At 51.4% G+C, this 19,910-nt stretch overlaps 1 protein-coding gene across 1 annotated transcript in view; it reads right to left on the reverse strand.

Annotated features, from left to right (window-relative positions):
• Nucleotides 1-18,952, reverse strand: part of RILPL1 (Rab interacting lysosomal protein-like 1) — a 47,534-nt gene extending 28,582 nt beyond the window's left edge. The window contains exons 1-2 of the mRNA XM_015419304.1: nucleotides 18,416-18,952; nucleotides 8,490-8,640 (exon numbers count right to left, since the gene is read on the reverse strand). Of these exons, the coding sequence (XP_015274790.1) occupies nucleotides 8,490-8,640; nucleotides 18,416-18,817 (553 nt within the window). The 5' untranslated portion in view covers nucleotides 18,818-18,952. The remainder of the gene's footprint in view (nucleotides 1-8,489; nucleotides 8,641-18,415) is intronic.
• Between the last annotated feature and the right edge of the window lie 958 nt (nucleotides 18,953-19,910).

Below are 19,910 nucleotides of genomic sequence, written 5' to 3' on the forward strand. Positions count from 1 at the left end.
CCTCCTCCTCTTCTCCTCCTCCTCCTCCTCCTCCTCCTCCTCCCAGTCAAATATGAACCAGGGCCGAACCCGCTTAGCTTCCAAGATCTGGCAAAACAAGGCTACTCTGGGCTATACAGATCAGGGTAGTTATTTATTTATTGTCTTTTAAAGGGTCTTTTTATTCTGCCGTTCTTTCAAGCTCAGGGCAGCCTACATGACTCTACCCTCCTCCAGTTTACTGTCACAACAACCCTGTGAGGTAGGTTAGGCTGTGAGAGAGCGGCTGGCCCAAGGCCACCCAGTAAGCTTCATGGCTGAGTGAGGATTTGAACTCATGTCTCACCTGGTCGTGGTACAACATCATAACCACTACCAGAGAGCCAGTTTGGTGCAGTGGTTAAGAGCACAGACTCTAATCTGGGAGAACCGGGTTGATTCCCCACTCCTCCACCTGCAGCTGCTGGTGTGACCTTGGGTCAATCAGAAGTTCTCCCAGAGCTGTTCTCTCAGGAGCAGTCCTCAAAAAAGCTCCCTCAGCCCCCACCTACCTCACAGGGTGTCTGTTGTGGGGAGGGGGAGGGAAAGGAGATTGTAAGCTGTTCTGAGACTCCTTCGGGTAGTGAAGGGCAGGGTAGAAATCCAGACTCTTCTTCTATACCCCACTGTCCCCCAGGTTGTTCTATAGTCCATTTCCCAGACCCAGAGTGAAGGCTAAAGACATCTGATGAAGCCACCAGGCTGAAGCTGTGTGTGTGTGTGGGGGGGGGGGAAGCAGGCTGCACAGGAACCGGATGGAAGATTACTTGGAAGACCCCTCTGGTGGTGGAAAGTGCCAACAAGTCACAGCCAACTTATGGGGACCCCTGGTGGGGTTTCCAAGGCCAGAGATGTTCAGAGGTGGTTGACCACTGCCTGCCTCTGCATAGCGACCCCCCGACTTCCTTGGTGGGCTCCCACCCAAGGACTAACCAGGGTTGACCCTGCTTAGCTTCCGAGACCTTAGGAGCCTGAGCAAGCCTGGGGCTTCCAGGTCAAGGCCAGAGACGTTCACAGGTGGTTTGCCACGGCCTGCCTCTGCATAGTAACTCTAGAGGACTTCGTTGGTGGCCTCCATCCAGATACTAACCAGGGCTGACCCTGCTTAGCTTTTGAAAGGCTAGCCTGGGCCTTCCAGGACAAGGCAAGAGACATTCAGAGGTGGTTTTGCCAGGGCCTGCCTCTGCGTAGCAACCCTGGACTTCCTTGGTGGGTCTCCCGTCCAAGGACTAACCAGGGCCGACCCTGCTTAGCTTCCGAGATCTGGTGAGATCTAGGCCCCATCAGGGCAAGACATAAACAGAAGTAGCTTATTGCCTGCCTCTACGTAGCAACCCTGGACCTCCTTGGTGGGTCTCCCGTCCAAGGACTAACCAGGGCCGACCCTGCTTAGCTTCCGAGATCTGGTGAGATCTAGGCCCCGTCAGGGCAAGACATCCCCGTTAGGGCAAGACATAAAGAGAAGGAGCTTATTGCCTGCCTCTGCGTAGCAATCCTGGCCTTCCTTGGTGGGTCTCCCATCTAAGTGCTAACCAGGGCCGACCCTGCTTAGCTTCCGAGATCTGGTGAGATCTAGGCCCCGTCAGGGCAAGACATCCCCGTTAGGGCAAGACATAAAGAGAAGGAGCTTATTGCCTGCCTCTGCGTAGCAATCCTGGCCTTCCTTGGTGGGTCTCCCATCTAAGTGCTAACCAGGGCCGACCCTGCTTAGCTTCCGAGATCTGGTGAGATCTAGGCCCCGTCAGGGCAAGACATCCCCGTTAGGGCAAGACATAAAGAGAAGGAGCTTATTGCCTGCCTCTGCGTAGCAATCCTGGCCTTCCTTGGTGGGTCTCCCATCTAAGTGCTAACCAGGGCCGACCCTGCTTAGCTTCCGAGATCTGGTGAGATCTAGGCCCCGTCAGGGCAAGACATAAAGAGAAGGAGCTTATTGCCTGCCTCTGCGTAGCAATCCTGGCCTTCCTTGGTGGGTCTCCCATCCAAGTGCTAACCAGGGCCGACCCTGCTTAGCTTTCGAGACCTGACGAGAGCAAGCTAGGCTGGGCCCTCCCCGTCAGGGCAGATTCCCTCTCCACGGCACTAAGCTGCCTAGATGAAAGGGGAGAGGAGTAGAATATGTACATCTCTTTCCTTTTGCTAAACTCTTTTTTTTGCTTTTTCCCCTTCCTAGCCAATTAGACTTTTAAAAACAAAGTTTTAAGACAAGCTACCTCACAGTGTTCCCCCTAAGCTGAGTTAGTGTGAGCTAGCTCACAGGTTTTTTTAGCCTCCAGCTCACACATTTTTGCCTTCGCTCAGGAAGGAGGGCTCCAGAGGAAGCTAATTTCTGCAGCAGCCAAATCGCTCGCTCACAACTTTAATGCCAGGAGCTCACCAAGTAGAATTTTTGCACACAAGTCTCCACAGCTTAGAGGGAACATTGCTCATAAAGTTTCGACAGGAAATGTGTGTGTGTGTGTGTATTTCCCTCAAAGGCAAGGGTAGAAAATGCTGGTTTACTTTCCCCAGCATTAAAAAGAAACCATCTGTTTTAAACACTCTGCTTAATGTTACGGCAACATCCGCTTTCTTCTGCTACCCACTTTTGGGTTTGGGTTTGAGGGACATGACCCCCAGTGCTTCCCCCAGACTTCTGAAGGAGCAGCCTATCTTCTTCCCACCCCCTCGCTTCCCAAACAGCAGCCATCCCCAAAGAACTCTGGAATTAGCAATAATAAACAGTCAAATTAAGAACCGGACAGACCTGACGTGACAAAGTGAGTCAAAGAAGTCGCGTTCATCATCACAATAAAGAGGCTTCTCTCGCAGTGACCGGCCGGCCAGGTGGGGTGGGTGGGAGGCCTTTCCCACCAGGTGTGCAGAAATATCTGACTCCGCCTCTTCCTCCTCCCCCCCACATAGAAAGGATGCTCCAATTGCACCTGGGCTGGTACCAAACCTCAGCTGGAAAGGAGCGTCTGTGGGTTTGGAAGGTGTGTTGCGGCAAAGCATTGGTTACCCTCTGGTGTAAGGCCTACGTCTGAGCTTGTTCCTCTTGGCTTTCCCCCAAAAGCCCTTAAACCTGCCAACTCCAGTGATATTTATCTAGATAATTATTTTTGCCAGGAGCCCAACCTCTATCTGCGTGCGCCACAGAGTTAGAAAATAGCTTGCTGTACTTCATGCCACAGATGTGCATGGGGCCTCGAAGAAGCAGCACTGGTCTCCTAAGGAAACTTTCCCAGGTGTAAGCCCCACTGAATAATATAAGAAATGCTACTGAGCAGACCTATGAAGAAAAGGAGGAGGAGGAGATTGGATTTATACCCTCCTGTTCACTACCCGAAGGAGTCTCGGAGCAGTTTACAATCTCCTTTTCCTTCCCCTCCCCACAACAGACAGCCTGTGAGGCAGGTGGGGCTGAGAGAACTGCCGTTGAGAGAACAGCTCTGAAAGAACTTATGACTGACCCAAGGTCACTCCAGCAGCTGCATGTGGAGGAGTGGGAAAGAAGGAGAAGAGGAGGAGGAGGAGGAGGAGAAGATTGGATTTATACCCTGCCCTTCACTCGGAATCTCAGAGCGGCTCACAATCCCTTCCTCTTCCCTTCCCCACAACATAGACCCAGAGGAGTTAGCCATGCTAGTCTGTTGCTGTAAAATAGTAAAAACCCCAGTAGCATCTTTAATACCTAACAAACTCTATTGTAGCATAAGCTTTAGAGAAACACAGCTCTCTTCATCAGATGTGTCTAACGAAGAGAGCTATGTTTCTCAAAAGCTTATGCTACAATAAAATTTGTTAGTCCTAAAGGTGCTACTGGGCTTTTTACCTCCCCACAACAGGCACCCTGTGAAGTAGGTGGGGCTGAGAGAGCTCTCTTGAGGACTGTCCTTGAGAGAACAGCTCTGAGAGAACTTGTGACTGACCCAAGGTCACCCAACTGGCTGCAAGTGGAGGAGCAGTGAATCAAACCCTGTTCTCCCAGATTAGAGTCGTGCTCTTAACCGCTACACCAAACAGGCTCTCTTAGGACTGCTTTCTCTACCATCTAAAGGGGGCGATGCTGTTTCATCTGAGAGAGGGAGCTGATTTGCAGCTCAATCCTATGTCTACTCAGAAGTAAAACCCTCAGACTGGCTGCCAGGGCACTATGCGGCTGTAAAGCCTGATTCTTGGTACGCTTACTTGGGAGTAAGTCCTGCTGAGTTCCCCAGGGCTGAATCTTGGTTTTCATTGCCTTTCCTGAATATTACTTTTTTAAAAAAAACTTCATTACAGCACAGTTTAAAGCAAATGATGCTGCCTCTAGATTAAAGCTTAGTGGGTCTCAGTCTAGTTCAGGGTTGGCCAAACTTCCTTAACGTAAGAGCCACACAGAATAAACGTCAGATGTTTGAGATCCACAAGACATGAACAAATATTACACATTTTTACTGGGAAGTATGCAAATTTGCTTTTTATTAACATGAAATGAGACTGCCAAAAACAATAAGAAAAGCAGTAAAAGCAGATATTGATAACGATATTTATTTGTCCAATGATATTTGTTTGCTAATGATACCTAGCTTTCCCAGCCACCCTGCCAGGAGCCACACAATATGTGTGAAAGAGCCACAGTTTGGCCACCCCTGGTCTAGTTAATGCCAGGGTGGGGCGTTGGCTAGAGCATGGTTCTCCAACATGACGCCCACCAACTGGTTTTAGAAAGTGGGAGGGTGAGGCCAGGCGGGGCTTTTGCCAGGAGGGCTTCTGACTGGCTACTCCAGAACTGATTGGCTGCACTGCCACCACGACACAAAGATTTTATCTGCAATCACACACTGGAGCTGCGTGTATGTAAGACAATATTTTTGAGAACAGTTTAATTTTTAAAGGCATATTTTCAAACACAGTTACTCCCTGAAACACTGAAGAGCTACTACTAGAATTATGCAGGATCCTGACATTTTGTAGTTGGCTCCGCCTCCTGCAACGGCCATTTTGTGGGTGTGCCCACCACTGTGTATCAAAATTCCAAAGGTGGCTGAAAATGGTTGGGGACCCCTGGATTGGACTAGGATCTGGGAGACCCAGGTTCGAATTCCTCACTCCATCATGGAAGCTTGCTGGGTGACCTTGGGCCAGGCACACACACTCAGCCTAACCTACCTCGCAGGGTTGTTGTGAGAAGAAAAGGGAGAAGAGAACTATGTTACATGCTTTGGGTCTCCACTGGGGAGAAAGGAGGGAAATAAATGAAGTAAGTAAAACCTGTGTTTGGATGGGAGACGGGCGTAGCCAGAAAATATTGATTGGTGGGGCGTGGGGAAATCCGGGGGGATGCCCCGGCCGCACCTGCTGCTCCTCTTGCAGCAGCAGCAGAAGGAGCTCCGGCTCTGCTGCAGCCTCTTGTCCTCCTCTAGTCCTTTTGATTGGAGAAACCTGATTCCAGGCTGCTTTCTGGTATGAGTCGGGGAAGGGGGGGGAAGTCTCCGACTCTCTCTTTTGCATTTCATTTTGCAATCTTATTTAATTTTTTGCAATTTTATTTGATTGTATTTTTTAAAAAACCTATTTGTTTTTCGGCCCAGGGAAAAGAAAATGAGGCTGAAGCTTCCCTGATTATGCCTGGGGTCATTCTGGAAACCCCATGTGCATCTTACATCTGTTAAAAAATTTCTTGATTTTTTTCTTTCTTAAAAAAAATTGGTTTTTTTTTTGTCCAAGGGGGTGGCGCTTGTCTGTGGGGGGGGGCATTGCCCCCAAATGCCCCCCCCCCAGAACATAAGAGACGCCAATGTTGGATCAGGCCAAAGGCCCATCCCGTCCAACACTGTGTCACACAGTGGCCAGAAATACCAGGGGCCATCAGGAAGTCCACCAGTGGGGCCAGGACACTAGGAGCCCTCCCACTGTTAACCCCCCCAAGCACCAAGATGACAGAGCCTCACTTGCCCCAGAGTCCCTATCTACACCTTGTGGCTAATAGCCACTGATGGACCTCTGCTCCATATGCTTATCTAATTCCCTTTTGAAGCCGTCCATGCTTGTAGCCGCCGCCACCTCCCGTGGCTATGGGCCTGATGGGAAATTGTGTTAAGAAGCTCAGAGCCCTCTTTGAGGGAAAAAGGATGTCTGTGTCATAAATCTATGGAATGTCCTTTGCTCACCCCTGCGAGAGAGGACAAGGGCTCCCGATGACCTGTCTGGTTGGGTAGAAGGTGGGGACCGGATGGACGGATTGCTCATCATCCGCTCTGGGTGAAGGGTGATCACAGGAAGGGAAGGGTTAACTCAGCTGCGAACATTCCGTCCTGCTCCCCTACAGCTCCGGGGTGGAATTAATTCCCACCAAAACAGCTGCTACTCCCACAGAGCTTCCTAAGGAGGTTAGGCCAAACAGAAATAGTTATCTGTGAAATAGGAAGCCACTTGCTTGGTCCTGCGGAGGCTTGCAAAGAGGCACTGCCAGATGTACCAGAGGGAGATGGTTGGCACCCTAGTCTGTTTTGGCATCCTGTCGGCTGGTACGGCAACGAGTCCAGATGTCTGGTGCCCTTTAGGGAAGGCACTCCCACCCCCGCCTGCATGTAATTCTTTCTTAAGAGCCTCTAGAAGATTTTTTGCCCAGCTCATTGCTTCTATCCACAAGACACCTATGGGTAGAAAGAATTCAACAGGCCTAGATCCTAAGTCTGCATGTCAAAAGCACAAATCCCTTTGCTTGAATCCTAAACCTGCATGTCAAAAGCACAAATCCCTTTGCTTTAACCGTAAACCTGCATGTCAAAAGCACAAATCCCTTTGCTTTAACCGTAAACCTGCATGACAAAAGCACAAATCCCATCCCTGCCCTGCCCTGGATAGCCGAGGCAAGCCTGATCTCATCAGATCTCGGAAGCTAAGCAGGGTCAGGTCTGGGAAGTATTTTGATGGGAGACCTCCTTGGAATATCAGCAGTTGGGAGGACAGAGGCAGGCTTTATTCAGCCACCTCTCTCATCCTTCAGGCCCCCAGTAGGGGTCAGTCACCAGAGGTCGCCATGACTTCCAGGTGCAGGCAGACACACACACAAAATTTAAAAAGCACAAATCCCTCTGCTTGAATCCTAAACCTGCATGTCAAAAGCACAAATCCCTTTGCTTTAAAAACTGATCTTTGGGTGATATCATTGCTGTAAGCGAACACCTGCATACACGTAGGATTAAGGAGCCGGGTCGAAGGAAGGCTGTCGCCCAGGCTGAGCCCCTGAACATCTCTTTTTCGAACTAAACCTCCCCCATAATGAATTTACTCAAAATATTGTTTACCTGGGGTGGTGTAGTGAATGAACTGGGAATGGAGAGGCTTGGTATCAGATCCCCACTCAGAAACAGAGTTCACTGATTTTCAGCCACCCTGCCAGCCTACCCTTCCTTGCAGGGTTGTTGGGAGGAGGAAATGGAGCTAGGGAAGAGCCACTTGTATTGCTCTTTGATGAAACAACATTATAAAAATGCGATTGTCTCTTCTGCGCACACACATACGTGTGTGAGTATGGGGGGGGGGCTAACATACCCAAACAAACTAATTTGAAACACACATTTACAGACTTCGGCAGACTTTCTCACCCATTGGACACCAACTGTTTGCTACAGTGCAAACCCCAGCTGCAAACGATGGCTCTGGTGCACCGAAGGGTGCGTCATCCAGTGACGTGTGGAAGCAGCCTGAAAGGGAAGGAGAGCCACTAACAATACGTGGCTCTCACGTGCTCCAGGGAAGAATATTTATTTATTCATTTATTGTTTGTATTTATACCCTGCCTTGCCTGACAAGCAGGCTCAAGGTGACTAAGAAGATTAAATAACATAACAAGAAATTAAAACAATTAATAAATACAATATCAGTTAAAACAACATTACAGAACCAACTATGGCGGTAATCCAATCAAATCCTGAGATGGGGTAGTAACCAGCGGAGACTCTAGCCAGGAGATGATCCAAGTTCAGCCAAAAGATGTTCCAGGGCACACCCCTCAGTGGCGCCCCCTAATCGAACGCCTGGCGGAAGAGCTCCATTTTACAGGCCCTGCGGAACCCTGATGTTCTCTGGGAGAAGAGATTGGATTTATCCCCCGCCCTTCACTACCCAAGGGAGTCTCAGAGCGCCTTACAATCTCCTTTCCCTTCCCCTCCCCACAACAGACACCCTGGGAGGTAGGCGGGGCTGCAAGAGCTCTTTCCAGAACTGTCCTAGAGAGAACAGCTCTGTCAGAACTACGGCTTGCCCAAGGTCATCCAGCAGCTGCGAGTGGAGGAGTGGGGAATCAAACCCGGTTCTCCCAGATTAGAGTCAGCGCACTTAACCACTACACCAAACTGGGACCTAGGCGATCGCCTCTGCAAGGAGCAGCTATGCAAATCTAAACCTGAGTTTTCCAGTTGTCGCCGCCAAAAACACCCCGGGGGGGGGGGGGTGTCATTCTAAGAACACGTGCCAATCCTCGGAGGAGCGGGGGATGTACTTGCCTTCATGTTTCTGGAACTCTTCCTCCGAGAAATTGACATCTTTGTGGGAGAGGTTGGTCAGCAGCTGCTTGTTTTCCTCCTGCAGCTGAGCGATCTGGGTGAGGAGGTCTTGGGCCTCCCCTCGCCACACATCTTCCACCAGCTCCAGCTCCTGAGGGGAGAGAAGACCACGGGCCCTCAGGCTCGGGGGGGAGGGGGGGCTCTGACTCGGCAGAGGGTCTCCTTCCCTGACTCTGGCCTGCTGGTGCGCTGCCCCTGGCGCCAGACTTGCCAGTCTCCCGGAATCACAACAGTTCCCTGAGGGAAATGGCTGCCTCGAAGGGTGCGCTCTACAGCATAATTCCCCACTGAGATCCCTCCCCGAACCCCACCCTCCACCCCACCCCCCAAAAAAATATCTCCAGGAATTTCCCAACCCAGAGCTGGCAACCGATGCTCCCTCTAAGCTGTGGGGTCTTGTGAGCAAAAATTCTACTTGGTGAGCTACTGGCATTAAAGTTGTGAACGGGCGATTTGGCTACTGCATAAGCCAGGGGTGTCGAACTCGTTTGTCCTGAGGGCCGGATCTGACATAAATGAGACCTTGTGGGGCCGGGCCACGTGTGTCATAAAATGTAATGCCAGATAGCGGAGATATAAACTTTATAAACGACACAAACACAAAGGTTGTTGTTCGAAAGAAGAAATTGCAAGTAGATCAATAGGGACCACTTCGGTGGGAAGGTAACAGCGTTCCGTGCGCCTTGGTGTTTAGTCATGCCGGCCACATGACCACGGAAACGTCTTCGGACAGCGCTGGCTCTTTGAAACGGAGATGAGCACCGCAACCCTAGAGTCAGATTCGACTGGCTTTCGAGCAAGGAAAACCTTTACCTTTAAAACATTAGCGCTCCCGCAATATTTTGTTTATTTAACAGTGTCTGATAACTGACACCTCTTCCTCTGAATTATTGCATCAAAATGTCTGTGCTGCTGCAATCTTGAGTATGCTGTTCAAGTGTGTCTCTGTAAACGGCAAACCTATGATGACGCAGCAGCAGCAGAACTGGAACAAGAATCAGAAGCCAGCCAGTTCCACTGAAGGCCTGATAGAAGCCCTCCGGAGGCTTGATCCGGCCCCCGGGCTGCATGTTTGACACCCCAGCTCTAAGCTATGTAGTCTTGTGAGCAAAAATTCTACTTGGTGAGCTACTGGCATTAAAGCTGTGAGCGAGCGATCTGGCTACTGCATAAGTTAGTTTGCCCTGGAGCCATCCTTCCTGAACTAAGGCAAAAATGTGTGAGCCGGAGGCTAAAAAAGTGTGAGCTGGCTCACACTAACTCAGCTTAGAGGGAACACTGCTGGCAACTGTACTTGGGACACGGAGTGGGAAATCACTCCGCTGCACCTTTTGGAAGAAAGCTTGCTTGGAGCCTTGGCGGGCCCACTTGGAAATGAGGTTGCCAACTTCCTTTTTGGCTCATGCTCCTGTATTTTTAACAGCCACTTAAAAAGTGCAGGCCTTAGAAGACGACAGTGCTCACGTGTAAGATGGGGAAAACTTTGCCTTTTCATATGTGAAGACCAAGCTGCTGTTATTGGAAAGAGGCAATGTGGTGCAGTGTTTAAGAGTGTCCAACGACAATCTGGGAGACCCAGGTTCGAATCCCTGCACTGCCTGGGAAGCTTGCTGGGTAGGGTTACCATATTTTGAAAAGCAAAAGAGAGGACCTATTTCCTGACTGACTGCTTCAAACAAGTGATCGCTAGAACAAATCTCCTTTTAAACACCCGTACTCTTTAAGCTGTGATAACTGTTGCTAGCTAGGAATATTCATAACCTTCCAACCCAAAAAGAGGACATTTCCATCGTGGTTTTTTTTTTTAAAGAGCCCAAATGAGGATGGATACAAAAAAAGGGGGACATGTCCTCTAAAAAGGGCGGTGGAATGAGCTCCCGGAGGAGATCCGGGCCCTGCGGGACCTTATGCAGTTCCGCAGGGCCTGTAAGACGGAGCTCTTCCACCAGGCTTTCGCATAGGGGCCGCCGCTGCCACCACCACCACCAATGGCGGCAATACCATCGAGATCGGGAATTGCCCTTAGTAGCCCATGCGGCAATGAGATCTACGCGGCAATGAGAACAGGGGGTTGGCACGAACCACCTACTGGATAGTGGTACCCAATGGGGTTGCTGGATGATACCATCTTAACACTTAAGACCATCTTAACACTTAAGACCATCTTAACACTTAAGACCAAGCTTGATAATGAATGCACTTTATTGTTATTGTTGTGATTTTATTGTTATACTGGATTTTATGTATGGGCTTGGGCCCCCTGTAAGCCGCCCTGAGCCCGCTTGCGGGGAGGGCGGGGTAAAAATGCTTAAATAAATAAATAATAAAAAATAAATAAATAAACATCTGGTAACTCTATTGCTGGGTGACCTTGGGTCGGTCAACCTCTCTCAGCCTCACCTACCTCACAGGGCTGTTGTTGTAAGGCAAAAGGGGAGGGCAGAAAGATGTTAGAGCTGCTCGGGGTTCCTGCTGGGGAGAAAGGTGAGGTATAAAAATCGACACAAAATTAAAAAAAATATTATGCCAGATCCTTCCAGGCTGTAGTTCTTTATCAACTGGCAATTCTATTTTAAGTATGTATTTACACCCTGCTATTCTCCCCCAGCGGGGACCCAAATCAGCCTACAACGTTGTTCTCCCCTTCTCTATTTTATCCCCACAACAGTCCTGTGAGGTAAGTCAGGCTGAGAGAAGAAGTAGAAGAGATTGGATTTATATCCCACCCTTCACTACCCGAAGGAGTCACAGAGTGGCTTACAATCTCCTTTCCCTTCCCCTCCCCACAACAGACACCCTGCGAGGTAGGCGGGGCTGAGAGCTCTCTCTCTCTCTCTCTCTCTCTCTAGAACTGCCCTTGAGAGAGCAGCTCCGAGAGAACTTGTGACTGACCCAAGGTCACACCAGCAGCTGCCTGTGGAGGAGTGGGGAATCAAACCCGGTTCTTCCAGATTAGAGTCCACGCCAGTGTTCCCTCTCAGCTGAGTGAGTGTGAGCTAGCTCACAGTTTTTTTAGCCTCCGGCTCGCACATTTTTGTCCTAGCTCAGGAAGGAGGGCTCCAGAGCAAACTGATTTATGCAGCAGGCTCACAACTCTAATGCCAGTCGCTCACAAAGTAGAATTTTTGCTCACAAGACCCCACAGTTCAGACGGAGCACTGGTCCACGCTCCTAACCACTACATCAAACTGAGTGAGCGACAGGCCGAAGGTCACCCAGTGAGCCTCCATTTAACAGAGCGGGGATTGGAGCCTGTCTCTCCAAAATGAGGTTTGTGGAGCACTTATTGAGGGGGAAAGTAGGGCAGCACACTATCTCGCCTGGAAATTTAAAAAAAACACACAAAACAAGAGGAAGTCTGTAATGAGTCCCCCCCCCGGCCCACCCCTAGAACCATCCTCATTCCACTCTCTCTTATTTTAGGGGGTCCGACTCTCCCTGCCGCCCAGCCTACCACCTTCCCCCCTCACCCCCACCCCTCTCGCAGCCTCTCCCCTCCCCTCCAGCCCCGGCTTTCAAACTTGCTGAGCAGGAAGGAACAAAAGAGTCATTTCTGCCGAGCCAGCAGGAAGCAAACCTGGGCGAAAACATGCCAGGCAACGGGACTGGCCAGGCCTGCCCTCTGTCCCCTATCTCCTCATCGCCGTGTGACTGGAAAAGAAACCGCCAGCCTTTTTTTTTTTTTTACGGCCCTTGCTTAGACCTCAAGTGGCACCAATCCCATCGACAATTCCGGTTCTCCCATCTCAGAAGAAAGATCTTGTAGTTTAGGGGTGCCAGATCCACTCCTCAAGATTAGGGGGATGGAGCCGGGGGAGGACAGGGACCTCACTGGGGCACAATGCCACAGAGTCCGCCCTCCAAAGCATCCATTTTCTCCAGGGGTAACGGAACTCTGTCGTCTAGAGAGAAGCTGTAATTCCGGGGGTTCACCAGGTCCCACCTGGAGGATGGCATCCCTATCTTGTGCAGCCAGAAAAGGACTAATAAAACGATCCCAGGATAACTCTGGGATGATTACATCATGGCTAGAATAACACTTAACACCTCTCCACTCGCATCTGCATCCACTCTTACTAACTTTCCTGCTACTTCCCTCCCAATATTGGACTATTTAACGAAGCAAGATGAAATACCTTGCATTATGAATCAATTACATTTATGGTGATTACATCAGGGTTATATAGCTCGGTATCTCTTTCTCTTCTCTCCTGGTTTATTTATTTATTTCACCCTCCTCTTCTTTCTCCCTTCCCCCTCTATTTTCAATTTATTTTACGTATTGATTGATTGATTGATTGATTGAATTTTAACCCCGCCCTCCCATCCCGGGGCGGCTCACGCAAAATCAGCACATAATTACAATAAAACCACTGCTCTATAGACAATAGCTCTGATTGAATTTTGTAACTGTTATACCAGTTATTGTGAAATTCTTATGTCTCTGTATTTCATATTTATCTTTCAACAAAATGTTAATTTAAAAAAAATGATCCCAGGGTTCTGGCGCATTCCGGAGGAGAGAAAGCTGTCTGGGGGTTTCTGCTTAGGGAAAAAAGTGACCAAGTCGGGTTGGGTGATGGCTTAGTGGTCGAGCATCTGCTTAGCATGCAACAGGTCCCAGGTTCGATCCCTGGCATCTCCAGTTAAAAGAACAAGGCAGTAGGCCAGTGATGGCGAACCTTTTAGAGACCGAGTGCCCAAGCTGCAACCCAAAACCCACTTATTGATCGCAAAGTGCCAACACGGCAATTTAACCTGAATACTGAAGTTTTATTTCAGAAAAAACAACTCATACATTAACTTAAGATGATCCAAACAAAGTAAGGAAATAAATCTACTTAAAATTATTTGGCAGAGAATTTGACACTTTAATGATGGTCTGGGCCTGGCTGGGGCGATGGCACGCGTGCCCACAGAGAGGGCTCTGAGTGCCACCTCTGGCACCCGTGCCACAGGTTCGCCACCACTGCAGTAGGTGATGGAAAAGAACTCCGCCTGAGACCCTGGAGAGCCGCTGCCAGTCGGAGTAGACAATACTGACTCTGATGGACTGAGGGTCCGATTCTGCATAAGGCAGCTTCATGCGTCCGGGTATCTGTTTTGCATGCAGAAGGTCCCAGGTTCAATCCCCAGCATGTCCAGTTAAAAGGACCAGGCAGTAGAGGACGAGAAAGACCTCAGCCTGAGCCTCTGGGGAGCTGCTGCCAGTCTGAGTAGGCAATACTGACCATGATGGACCAAGGGTCTCAGTCAATATGAGGAAGCTTCACATCTTTATAAAATAATTAGGTAAAGGTAAAGGTTCCCTTGCTCGAAAGCCAGTCGAATCCGACTCTAGGGTTGCGGTGCTCATCTCCGTTTCCAAGCCGAAGAGCCAGCGCTGTCCAAAGACGTTTCCGTGGTCGTGTGGCCGGCATGATTAAACACCAAGGCGCACAGAACGCTGTCACCTTCCCACCAAAGTGGTACCTATTTATCTACTTGCAATGTCTTGCTTTCGAACTGCTAGGTTGGCAGGAGCTGGAACTAGAGACCGGAGCTCACTTTATCATGCAGCACACTCTGATCTCGAAATGCTGAACTACCGGCCTTCTCTGTGGCACTCAGTACCATAGACGGGAAGTGGCTGGCTTTCGTTTAGATCAGGGGTGTCAAACATGTGGCCCGGGGGATGGATCAGGCCCCCGGAGGGCTTCTATCAGGCCCGCAGTGGAACCGGCTGTCTTCTGCTGCTGCTGCATCATCGTAGGTTTGCAGCTTACAGATACACACCTGAACAGCATACTCAAGATTGCAGCAGCACAGACGTTTTGATGCAATGGTTCAGAGCAAGAGGTGTCAGTTATTCAACACTGTTAAATGAACAAAATATTGCAGGAGTGCTAATGTTTTAAGCATGTTTTTATTCTAAGTAAAAAAAAACCCTTTTGTGTTTGTGTCCTTTATAAAGTTTATATCTCCGCTACCTGGCATTACATTTTATGGCACACATGGCCCGGCCCAACAAGGTCTCATTTCTGTCAGATCCGGACCTCGTAACAAACGAGTTCGACACCCCTGGTTTAGATGGTTTGAAGAGGATCCTTGACAGATTCATGGAAAAGAGGTCCATCGATGGCTACAAGCCGTGATGGCCAAATGGGTCTTCCATGTCAGAGGCTGTTCTTGGGGGACCATGACAGGGGTCCCTGCTTGTGTGAGCATCTGATTGGCTGCTCTAGGAAACAGGATGCTGAATTACAAGGACCTTTGGTCCAATCAAAGTGGGCTCCCATTAAACCGTCCTCCTAAGCTGCTTCATGTTAAGTACCCAAAAGAGAATATGATTCAGGAAATGTGGCCTTTCTCAAATGCAAACAGAGCCCTGCCTGAAATAATATAAAAGAGGGGGGAGGAATTGTCCCCTCCTCCCACACGCTCCTGTTTCATCTCTCCAGGATGCAAAGGGGAGGTTAAATTTAGATTAGTTCCTTCTATTCGTGTAGCAAGTCCCGGCCGGCTTGTTTACAGGCGCTGAGATTCAGAGGTGGTCGCAGGATTCTTAGCCCAGAACTAAATACTCCTCTTGCCAAAACAAAATTCCAAATTCTTTAGCATCCTCTCCGGAGCGGTTAACGCCACCCGCCAGAAATGACGTCTGTCATCATATGATCGCTTTTTGTTCTGGGTGGAGCGAGTCAAGGGCCCCTGGTCTTTTCAGAAAGTTGCCGACACTCACTTGAACGTGGAGCCAAATCAGAGGCAGGCCCAGGTTCGGATATTTTGGCTGCACCAAGAGGGATGAACGAATCCACAGCAGTTTTGCCAGCTCCTATATCCTCTGTTCCCTAGATTCCTGTTCTGAACTCCTTCCTTTCTTCCTCTTTTGCGGCTCTCTCGAACGAAGGAAGCTCATTCACACACTGTATCGTTAATGTGTGGGACTCATTGCCACAAGGTGAAGGGATGGGAAAACAATTTCAGTGGCTTTAAAAGGGGATTCAAGCCCTGACCTGGGTAGCCCAGGCAAGCCAGATCGCGTCAGATCTCGGAAGCTAAGCAGGGCTGACCCTGGCAAGTGACTGGAAGGGAGACCCCAGGGTTGGAGACGCAGAGGCAGGCAATCCAGACGAATAAGAGGAGATTGGATTTAGACCCCTCCCTTCAGTACCCAAGGGAGTCTCAGAGCAGCTTACGATCCCTTTCCCTTCCCCTTCCCCTCCCCACAACAGACACCCTGTGAGGTAGGTGGGGCTGAGAGAGAGAGAGAGAATTGCCCTTGAGAGAAAAGCTCTGAGAGAACTTGTGACTGACCCAAGGTCACACCAGTGGCTGCATGTGGAGGAGTGAGGAATCAAACTGGGTTCTCCCAGATCAGAGTCCGCACTCTTAAACACTACATCAAGCCACCTCTCTGAAAACTCTCCAAACCCCAGAAGGGGACACCAGAAGTCACCATGACTTCCAGGCATGCAAGCACACATACACACACACACGCCCAGGGGGGGGGGGGAATTTGTAAATTGATGGAGAAGTCCCTCTATGACTGCTAAGCCATGGGGCTAAATGGAAACTCCATGTTCAGAGGCAGTATACCTCTGAATGGCAGTTGGGAGGGCTACCATGAGTGGCTGGCTGCTACAGAAGACGCTGGACTGGATGGCTACGGCAACTGATCCTGCTGGGTTATTCTTCCATTCAGGGTCTCAGCAGAGACTCCCGTTTAGCCTCCAGGACTCCAGCCCCCGAATTTGTCTTTGAAACCACAACTTAGATCCACAGCATGTAACAAGCGCCTTTGGCCATGTGCAGAGTACACTTCCCCCACTGCTCTTCTGGAATTTAGGACATTTTGGAGGTCATTAACTCATCGGGTTGACATAAGTCAGAAGCAACTCCATGGCACGTAAGTCACACACATACTTCTGGAATTCAGCTGGGGGAGCCTTCCAGCTGAGATGGCAACTATGGGCCTACGATGGAGTGGAACTCCCACTGCAACTGATGGGATTTACTTCTGAGTAAGATGCATAGAAAGGAGCTGCGGTGGCTCAAGTGGTTAAGACACTGAACTGCAGGCTGTGGAAGGTCAGCAGTCGAGACCCGGGTTGCCGCATGACGGGGTGAGCTCCCGTCTCTAGTTCCAGCTCCTGCCAACCTAGCAGTTCGAAAGCAAGAAACTGCAAGTAGATAAATAGGTACCACTTTGGTGGGAAGGTAACAGCGTTCCGTGCTCCTTGGTGTTTAGTCATGCCGGCCACATGACCACGGAAACGTCTTCGGACAGCGCTGGCTCTTCGGCTTGGAAACGGAGATGAGCACCGCAACCCTAGAGTCGGACTCGACTGGCTTCCGAGCAAGGGAACCTTTACCTTTACCTAAGATGCATAGGGCTAGGCAGGAACGAAAGAAAGAACAAGAGATGCCAGGGCACGCCACATGAATTATAGTTTTATGTGCGTCGGTGATGCCAGGTAGTCAGTGATGAGCACATGAACCTGCCTTATACTGACTCAGAGTGCCAGTCCATCAAGGTCATTATTGTCTACTCAGACTGGCAGTGGCTCTCCAGGGTCTCAGGCGGAGGTCTTTCACATCACATCACCACTGGGATTGAACCTGGGACCTTCTGCATGCCAAGCAGAGGCTCTTCCTCTGAACCATAGCCACAGAAGGCATTCTGTCCATGCTCAGAGATTCCCTTCCCCTTCTTTACTTAGGTTATGATCAGAGGTTTCGGGTCAGGGGAGAAACACTTCTGGAAACCCAGAATCTGATTTGAGTCCAGTGGCACTTTGAAGACCGACAAACTTGTATTCTCTGGGTAGAAGCTTCCGTGTGTAACCCCTGGCATGCTGTTTGCAATGGAAGCTAAGTTACTCTGTTTGCGATAGGAATAATCCCCCAGAAAATAAAGCTAGGAGTCTCAAGATCGGCCAACCGCTTCCGGGTGATGGCGGGACACTTGCGATGCCAAAAATGAAGGGAACCAGAAAATCCTGGCACAGGTGAGCTCCAGAAATCCCCTCTGCTATTTGCTAGCTTATACCCAGAACAAAACTTTGTTGGTTTTAAGGGTGCCCTGGGCTCAAACTTTGTTCTATTGCTTCAGACCAATGCGGCGACCCACCTGAATCTATAGGATCAGTGTGTGTGATCTTTGCAACTACCCAGCAAGAAGACAAAGGCCCTCTGCCCATGCTCAGAGACCCTATTCTCCACAACATGGCCAGAAGATGGAGGCCCTCTGCACATGCTCAGAGACCCTATTCTCCGCAACTACCAAGAGGAAGGCCCTCTGCCCATGCTCAGAGACCCTATTCTCCGCAACTACCAGGCAAGAAGAGGGAGGCCCTCTGCCCACGCTCAGAGACCATATTCTGTGCAACTACCCGGCAAGAAGAGGAAGGCCCTCTGATCACGCTCAGAGACCATATTCTGTGCAACTACCCGGCAAGAAGAGGGAGGCCCTCTGCCCACGCTCAGAGACCATATTCTCTGCAACTACCCGGCCGGAAGAGAAAGGCCCTCTGCCCATGCTCAGATACCCCATTCTCCGCAACTACCCGGCTGGAAGAGGGAGGCCCTCTGCCCATGCTCAGAGACCCTATTCTCTGCAACTACCCGGCTGTAAGAGAAAGGTCCTCTGATCACGCTCAGAGACCCTATTCTGTGCAACTACCGGCAAGAAGAGGGAGGCCCATGCTCAGAGGCCCCATTCTCCGCAACTACCCGGCAAGAAGAGGGAGGCCCTCTGCCCATGCTCAGAGGAGGCCCTATTCCCTCGCAAGCCGCCGCGTCTGGAGGCAGCTCCGGCCGGCGAGACGAGGTCCCTCTGCCCGGCCGCCCGGCCTCCCCTCCCTCCCCGCCCGGCGGCGGCTGACCTTCTGGTGCTTCCTCTCCTTCTCGATGCGGTCGGCCCGCTCGAGGCGGAGGCGGTCGAGCTCGAGGCGGAGCTCGTCGAGCTCGGGGTTGAGGTGGTTGCGGCCGGCCAGCCCCTCGAGCAGCTCCAGGACGCGCACCACCTTGGGCATCAGGCGGCCGACCGCCTCGCAGCCGTGCGCGTCGATGAGGCGCTCGAACTCCTGGCCCACCAGCGAGGCCAGGTCGTACACGTCCATCACCGTCAGCTCCGCCGCGCTCTTCTCCAGCGCCGGCGACGAGCAGCCCCGCGACCAGGGGGACACGCCGACGCCAACGCCAACGCCGTCCATGGCGCGCCCCGCCGCCGCCGCCGCCTCCTGCCCAGCTCCGGCCGACGACGAGCCCGGCAGGGAGTCCTTCATAGGCAGCCGACGCCGCCGAGCCCGACGCCCCGGCCCGCCCAGCCCCTGCGCTGCAAGCCCGACGGCGCGCAACGAAGCCCAACTTGGCCGGCGCCCCCACCCAAAGGCTCAGCCGCGGCGGCCTCTGGCTAGCATCGCCACTGGAGACGAGGAGGAGGAGGAGGAGGACGCGCCCGGGCAGCGCAGCGAGCAAGCCCGCCCCTCGATGCCCAACCCCGGGCACTCCCCGCCCCTCCGCCTCGCTCCCGGCTTCCCTCTCTCCCTCCGCCGCTTTTCCAAGCTGCAACTTGAGCTCGTCGCTCTGCCAGGCTGGGGGAGGCGGGCTGGAGAGGAAGGGAAGAGGAGGGGGAAAAGTCGGGACGCACGTCCGCTGCTGCTGCTGCTGCGCCGGCTGCGGCGGTGCCTTCAGGGAGGGTCGCCAGAGGAGGGGGAGGAGGGGAGGCAGGGGGACCCGCGCTCACCTGAGCACGTGGACAAGCGGAAGAGCAAAGCCTCGCATCCAAAAACAGTAGCCAGCTCGGATCCTACAACGGGCCTATCCGTCAGTTAGGATCCACGTAGGAACCTATGGGGAACGGAGTGCACTGTAAATAAACCTAGTTCCAGCTCCTGCCAACCTAGCAGTTCGAAAGCAAGAAATTGCAAGTAGATCAATAGGTGTGCGCCTTGGTGTTTAGTCATGCCGGCCACACGACCACAGAAACGTCTTCGGACAGTGCTGGCTCTTCGGCTTTGAAACGGAGATGAGCACCGCAACCCTAGAGTCGGATTCGGCTGGCTTTCGAGCAAGGGAGACCTTTACCTTTACTTCAAATAAACTGTGAGCTGATCACTATGCTAGGCCTTGGAACCCAGTATATTTCACTGGCAAGGAACGGGCCCATGAGTGGTCCAGTCATGGACTCAAGCACCATGCCGCACACTGACCTCCAGGACTCTGCACCCCGCATTGCTGCCCCTGGACCAGCCGCACCGCGCACAGATTCCCAGGTCACTGTGCCCTGCATCACTCCCAGAGTCATGGCTGCTGCTCCGGGGACCATCTCAACCTTCGATCCTGCACACCCGGAGTTATGGGAGGCATGGGTAGATG

The sequence above is a fragment of the Gekko japonicus genome, unplaced genomic scaffold, assembly GCF_001447785.1.
Source record: "Gekko japonicus isolate JY-2015 unplaced genomic scaffold, Gekko_japonicus_V1.1 scaffold181, whole genome shotgun sequence".
In the NCBI taxonomy this organism is placed as follows: Eukaryota; Metazoa; Chordata; class Lepidosauria; order Squamata; family Gekkonidae; genus Gekko; species Gekko japonicus.